A 7,235-nucleotide genomic window follows, 5' to 3' on the forward strand; every position below is an offset into this window, starting at 1 on the left:
TGAGAAATAGAGATTGAAATAAAAATAAAGCTCTAATTTAATTTGCACAAAAAATAAAATTAGAATTAATTAATTGAAATAGGATATTTTAGATATAAAATATTATTAAAGTTTCAATTTTCATTCCTAAAAAATTTTAATTTGTTATGTCTCTATTTTTTGAAAATACTGAAATATGAAATGTTAGAGAAAAACGCTATCTTGTTCTTCTTTGATTTATTTATTTATTTATTTATTTTGTTTTTGCTTCTTCTGTATGCCAGTTTCGATCCAAGGACCTTATGGTTAAGAGCAATGCTAATAATAACCCTCAAGTTCTTCTTTGATTTATAGACTGCAAAGTGCAAAACTTAAAAGCTTTATTTTTTTGGTAAAACAAAACTTAAAATTTTAATGGGCTTTCAATTACATTGTTACCTTTTGGGCTGAATAGTGAAGTAGAGACCAACGAGGAAGATCCCGGTCCGTTTCTGTTGTTAGGGTTCTTCTAACAAAAAACAAAATAGCTGTTACTCTGTTAGGGCTCTGGCCTCTGAATTGCCCTTTCATGGTAAACGACTAAACGCGATAAGAGAAGTGAAGTAGCAAGAGCAAGAACAAGAACAAAGAGGAGTTCGTACATCGCAGTGCCTCCTCCGCATTTCCGAAAGGTAAGCACATGACAAAAATGCTTCTTTATTTTTTCGCACTGTTACATTTTCTTCCAGTTTTTGATACAATGAAATTCATTATTACAGTGTAATTTTCATGTCGTGTTAGTTTAATTGCTGCTTGATTTCATTTCCGATTTGGGATTAAGCTAGCGTTTGCCTTTGTTTTTGTGATTTATTTGGTTGCTGTGATGAATTTTTTATTTAATCAAAGCATTTGGAATGATGCACGTAAGCTGTTTGATGAAATGCCTCGCAAACAAGATGGGTCATTCCCGTCCCCGTTAGTATTTTAGTTGGTCTGCTGCTGGATTGTACTGTTAGTTGGTAATTGGATTTACTTGTGCTTTTTGAGCTGCCCGGAGATTCATGTAATTTTTCTTCGTTCTTAATGTTCTCAGTGTAATGTAAATTTTCAGATCCCTCAAGACTTAATTTTAGTTTGCTGAGTGAATGATTTTGTGGTTTTTTATTATATGGGACATTAGTCATCTTAATAAAATGGATCAATTATCCTGAACAGTTTTTGGAATGTTATTATGTTAACGGGTTGATATTGTTAGTTTGGATTGAGACAATTTGGACTTATCATGAAGAGTTTTTGGAATGTTATTATGTTAAGATTACGGACCAATTAGTTAGTTGGTCCTGCGAGATTGCCAATGAAAACAGGCTGATTGGTTAATGATTTCTGATTTTCTTTTTCTTTTCTTTTTTTTTTTTTGGGTGATCTCTGGCATGTACGATAGGTTTGCTTGTTCTTTCTTTGGAGGTTCGATCTGTTTCTCTCTTGGATGGTGAATGGGGAATTTGTTAATTTTCCGGTTATGTTTGTTTAGTGATTGGTTGTTTGTATGCAATAGTTATTGCACAGAATAATCCTTGAGGTCATATCTGTCTTGATGAATGGTAATTTATTGAAGTGAAGTTGGACTTTCTTTTCTATATGTCTTGCATTCTTGTATATTCATTCTCTTTTTTATTTTCTTTTTTTTTTTGTTTGAAAATTGTTCTCTCTTGTTTTTGGATCGATAGTATCATTATGATTGCTGTAGTTCATTGCTAACCGGAAGTATATGCTGATAAAATGCAGTATGTGGTGCTCCTATTTAAAAAAAAAATAAACATAAAAGTTTCAACCTAATCCAATAATGCATGTAATTAGATTCAAGTAATCAACCACTCTTGTCAATTTTTGGGAGTTGATGTGTGGTTTGATCACATTTAGGTCAAATAGAATGCTTTTGGACTATATAATATTATCTCCCATTTCTAATTTTAAATCACAATTGAGCGTTGAGGTTAAATTGTTTCAGCAACATTTTCTACCATTTTCTGCATTTCCAGCTTTTTACGATGAACTCTTCTGTATTAAATATTTGAGTGAGAGCATTTATGAATTATTTGTTGTTAAATTCATTAGCTTATTTGTTCATTGCTCAAATTTGTGTAGCCTTGTAACTAAAAAGAGTGGTTCTGATCTTTGGAAACTTTATTGTGATGGGAAATTGCTTCAGGGGGCTATCTTTGTGGTGTAAGTGTATAACAACTTTGCTAAAGGGCATCATTTCTCAATATTTTGATTTGATTTGATGAATCACTGGTTTGATTGAACGAAGACATGAGATTTACCCACCTTTCTAGATTAATTTGCCGCATCCCTCGTCATACATCTAGGCCTTTGCAATGTCGTGCCTTCCAGGCTGATGTTGTTTCTGGAGATTCCAAGGCCAAACCAAAAAGGTACAAAATTCCTCAGTTTTATGATCCTTATGGCCCTAGACCTCCACCTTCAGAAAAAATCATTCAGCTTGCAGAACAGATTGGAGCATTGCCTGAAGAAGAGCGCAGTCAAATTATGCCTATGTTGGTAGAAAGATTAAAGCTTCCAAAGTTGCAGTCAATTTCAACAGATGGCCTGGACTTGGGTCAGCAAGATGGTGCAGCTGGAGTGCAGGTCGAGGAGAAAAAGGCAGAGAAAACGGCATTTGATGTTAAGTTAGAAAAGTTTGATGCAGCTGCGAAGATCAAGGTGATTAAGGAGGTAAGAACATTCACTAACCTTGGACTGAAAGAGGCCAAAGATCTTGTCGAAAAGGTGCCGGCTGTGCTTAAACAAGGAGTCACAAAAGAGGAGGCAAATGAAATTATTGAAAAATTAAAAGCTGTTGGAGGAGTTGCAATCATGGAGTAGAGGATAAACATGTTGTAATGTTGGTCAAGACAAATTTTTCTAGGCCTCCAATGTGTTTTTCTTTTTCTTTTTTTTAAATGTTATAATATTTTTTATGCATGAATGATTGAGGGAAAAGCCCTAATGCATAAATTAGATTCAACATTACGATGTAGACATGTAGTTGTTGAATGATCTATTTGTATCATTTGTTCTTTTGTTAAATTTCTGGTTAATCACTATAGCGCTTATGACTGCCTTACCGGTTTGACATTACTAAATTTTCAGTTGAGCTTTTTTGTAGAAGTTTGAAACTCGTGGTTGACCGAATTTGCATACCATATGCAATGTTTATAGACATAAAACCTAATATCCATGTTTATCAAATTTTGCATACCATACACAAGTTCTGTTTCTTGTTTTGATCTCTATAAAATTTTATTTAGTTTTGTTTTGCTAAAAAGTTTGAAACGTCTCTATTGACAAAATCTAAAATAGAGAAGTTTTAAATTTTATTAGAACAAAATGAAAAAATTATAGAAATCAAAATAAAAGATAAGTATTTTATAGACATTACAATCATATTTAACCAATGTTAATAATAATATCAAACTTAAAATATAAAAGCAAAGGAGTTCATTTATAAAGAATAAATTACTAAATGTGATGTTGATAATTTTATCCAAAAATAATAATAGTTATATTATGTGTATATTAAAAATCAATTACATGTATAAAATATATATTACATGATGATTAATTTGGTGATTGATTTTTACTATGTTTAAAAAAAATCATTATCTTTTACATGCTACATCTGATATGATATTGAAAATGAAAAAGAAAAAAAAAACATTAGTAAAATAATGAAATTAATTGTTCAGGATTTTGTTTCCTATTTTGATTTCATACCAAATACATCCTTTGTTAATTTTTATCAGTAAAGTTTTGAAGAATTACAGCATGCCACATCTAATAACATGCAAAAGCATGTCAGTGAAAGCAACACAGAAAGAAGAGTGGTGAATTCAAGCAGCATCAGATCTACCTAGAAGAACATTCCCGAGAATCTTAATTCTTAAACAAAAACAAAACAATAAAAAAGGAAAATCTAAAGATGGGGCCATAGAAAAAGGTGTAAGCAGAAGAAGGAAGCACGTGTCAGTCACTAATAATAAATAAACAATTGCATTCGTTAAAGTAACAGATAACTGGGTGTGTCACACTTCAAATCTTAGACGTTAGGGAAAAAATAAAAAAGAAGAACACAGTACAATATTGCAACAGACACATGTACAGTACAACCTGCTTTTCCTTAAAACCTCCGAAACCTTGCTTTCCATTTTACAGTTCTTGAATTTGAATCATTTCTACTTCTCTCTGGCTTTGAGACTGTTAAGAAAAAGGTGAAGTGAAATTAAAAAAGATGGTTTCTTCTGATGGAAGTAGAGGCAGTGTGGGTGGTGGTGGCAACCCAATCAAGAAGGTTCTGGGTTTAGGGTATTGGGTTCAAGGGTTCAGATGCTTCCCATGGCTGGCAGTGAATTTCTTCCTCAAGGATGGACTCAATGTGGACCCTTCAAAACTCCAAATTCTCCTGAATTCAGCTAATCTTCCAATGGTTGGGAAGCCCTTATATGGACTTGTCTCTGATTCAATCTACATCTCTGGCCAGCATCGTGTTCCCTACATAGCCCTTGGAGGTAAGAACCCAATGTCAAATTGAATTCACATACCCTTTTGCTTTTTCTATCTGATTTTTATCACACTAACTCCAAGTTGTGCAATTTGTTAATTGGGATCTTCAATCATTTATTTTTGATTTCTTGGTATTAGGGGGAAGAGAGAGAATAAAAGAGATTGCATTCATGTGATTGTTATTGTCATAGGAATTGACTGAAACCACCTTGGATGTGGTCTTTTGTGGGCTGCTTTGGAAAAGCACTACTGCATAAAGAAAAAAAGGAATGGAAAAAAGCATTAGGATTAAGATTCCTGACTTGAGAAACTATTTGTGTGAAAGAGTTATCTTTGCTTCTCTTTGGCCTTTGTTGGAACTTATTTGACATTATCTCTTAAATTAAATCTGAACTTCGTTGCTGTTTATATTAAGGTCTTTTAATACAGCCAGATATTGCAATGTAATTAGTCCTAATAATACTCAAAAAGGTGTTATGGTCACCTCATCTATTGTTTGCTGCATGGCAGAAAGAGAATTTCCTGGATTCTGGAAACAATCCAGGTTCTGGCCTCAAACACACAACTAATTGATACTAGATTGTAATAAGGCTTCTTAAATCCCACAGGGTTAGCTTTCTTATGAAGGAGATCTGAGGAATCACAATTATTTAGATTCTTGTATAGCACTCTTAGCTTGTTTGTGTCTCTGCGTGATTCATTCCATTTTTCTAATAAGATTAATGTATCTAAACCTACTCTCCTTTTCGCAGTTCTTTCTTATGTATGTTGAGGTAAACAATTAACCAATTTTATGACTAGATTAACCACTTGGCATATCAAGAATTTCTCCCGTTTTCAGTTTTTGGTGGAAATATCTTACTAATTTTTCTAGGTTGTTGAAATCAGAACTGGGGGAGTTGTTCATGATACTTCTATCCATTTATCATCTAAAACTGCTGCCTTGATTTCTATTAGGATTTTTGGGTTGTGCAAGCATCTTCTGTCTTGGATAAAATGTATATAGTTTTCAATTGAATCGATCAAAAGGCATTCGCACTTGTTGCTTTAAGGATAATCATATCTATCTAATCTTTGAATTATTCCCATTGTAGTTTGTTGTTTTTTAAGTTTTTACCGATGATATAACTAATTTCTAAATTCCCATTCATTTGTATATGCAGCTTTCTTGCAGGCATTGTCATGGCTAGTCATAGCAATCTATCCGTCAAGCATGTCGATTTTCACAATATCTGTATACCTCCTCCTTAGCAATCTTGGTGCTTCTATAGCTGAAGTAGCAAATGATGCCATTGTCGCAGAGATGGGTAAACAACCTCCTCCATCAACCAAGAGCTCTCAGTCATCTTCCTCAGGAAGCCTCCAATCATTTGTTTGGATAGCCTCCTCCATAGGAGGAGTCCTTGGAAACCTTGTTGGCGGCATGTTTATTGGCCGGTTCTCCCCACAATCAATGTTTCTCGCCTTCGGATTACTACTCAGTCTCCAATTCTTTATAACCATTTCTGTTTCTGAAAGCTCTCTTGGTCTCCCAAAGAGTACATCTGCAGGGATAAGGAAACAATTCTCACAGCTATTGGTTGCTTTAAGAAAGCCTGAAATCGCTTACTCGATATCTTGGTTCGCGGTATCCTATGCCATTATTCCTGCACTCACAGGAACCATGTTCTTTTACCAGACAGAGTATTTGAAAATCGACTCGTCGGTATTGGGAATTTCAAAGGTGGTTGGCCAGGCAACAATGCTTTTATGGGGGATCATATACAACCAATACTTAAAATCTATTCCATCAAGGAAACTAATATCAGCCATTCAATCCATGATGGCAGTTTTCATGATCTCAGATTTCTTGTTTGTGAGAGGCTTCTATAGACAAATGGGCATGCCCGATTCGCTCTATGTTGTGATGTTCTCTGGATTCTTGGAAGTTCTCTACTTCTTCAAGGTTCTTCCATTCAGTGTGTTGATAGCACAGTTGTGTCCACATGGATGTGAGGGTTCTATAATGGCATTTCTTATGTCTGCTGTGGCACTTGCATTCATTGTAAGTGGATATCTTGGTGTTGCATTGGTGTCATGGATCAATATCACAGGAACTGATTTTTCAAGGCTTCCAATTGCACTTCTGATTCAAGCGGCATGCACATTGTTGCCAATCTTTTGGTCATCTTGCATACCTGATGATCTAAAACCAAAAGACAGGAAGAAAGACTAACATACTTTGTATACTTGTAGCACCTCAAACTATAGGATTCATTTTGAAAAACTTGGTATATTTGATTGCAGAATTCACCAAATAGGAGAATGCTTTGGTGGTTATTATTAATTCTTCTTTTTGTCATTTTTATATCGTGAAAAGTATAAACATTATTACATGGAAATATTAAAAGAAATTCTGATTTTTCTCCCCCTATCTATCATTGGATATTGAAGGGGAGTTTTGGAGTAACGGTTGAGTTGTTCTTGTGTGCTTTACGGGTTTAAGCCGTGGAAATAGTTGCTGTTACTGATGTAATTATCAGGTGCTGCTGTCACTTATATAATTATCAAGTTAGGCGTCGTAAATTATACCTTTTGGGAGTGTGTGGTTCAAGTATTACTTTGTTATTCAGATTTTATTTCTATGGGAATCAAATATACTCAGGGGGAAGGAAGAAATTGAAATGATGGTATTTTGATTCCCTATAATCAAACTTGTTTGGGAATAACTTTTC

At 34.2% G+C, this 7,235-nt stretch overlaps 2 protein-coding genes across 3 annotated transcripts; both read left to right on the top strand.

The window, feature by feature from the left end:
- LOC107638947 (50S ribosomal protein L7/L12) lies at nucleotides 450–3,089 on the top strand. Of its 2 annotated transcripts, none has more exons than XM_016342345.2 (2): nucleotides 450–650; nucleotides 2,168–3,089. In XM_016342345.2, the coding sequence occupies exon 2, from the start codon at nucleotides 2,272–2,274 to the stop codon at nucleotides 2,842–2,844; it is 573 nt and encodes a 190-aa protein (XP_016197831.1). In that variant the 5' UTR covers nucleotides 450–650; nucleotides 2,168–2,271; the 3' UTR covers nucleotides 2,845–3,089. The 2 variants fall into 2 exon arrangements, with proteins under 2 accessions (XP_016197831.1, XP_016197832.1); XM_016342346.2 differs by having other exon boundaries at nucleotides 503–650; nucleotides 2,104–3,089.
- On the top strand, nucleotides 4,030–6,970 carry LOC107638946 (probable folate-biopterin transporter 7). The gene is made up of 2 exons (XM_016342344.2): nucleotides 4,030–4,526; nucleotides 5,685–6,970. Exons 1-2 carry the CDS (start codon nucleotides 4,250–4,252, stop codon nucleotides 6,734–6,736), a joined length of 1,329 nt encoding a protein of 442 aa, XP_016197830.1. The 5' UTR covers nucleotides 4,030–4,249; the 3' UTR covers nucleotides 6,737–6,970.

Source organism: Arachis ipaensis, chromosome B04, assembly GCF_000816755.2.
Source record: "Arachis ipaensis cultivar K30076 chromosome B04, Araip1.1, whole genome shotgun sequence".
In the NCBI taxonomy this organism is placed as follows: Eukaryota; Viridiplantae; Streptophyta; class Magnoliopsida; order Fabales; family Fabaceae; genus Arachis; species Arachis ipaensis.

What these genes read in the sequence shown, in the direction of transcription:
- LOC107638946 (XM_016342344.2), top strand. Translation starts at nt 4,250, where the DNA reads ATGGTTTCTTCTGATGGAAGTAGAGGCAGTGTGGGTGGTGGTGGCAAC. An exon ending in TCCCTACATAGCCCTTGGAG is followed by an intron (nt 4,527 to 5,684) that starts GTAAGAACCCAA and finishes TTGTATATGCAG; the next exon opens with CTTTCTTGCAGGCATTGTCA.
- LOC107638947 (XM_016342345.2), top strand. Translation starts at nt 2,272, where the DNA reads ATGAGATTTACCCACCTTTCTAGATTAATTTGCCGCATCCCTCGTCAT.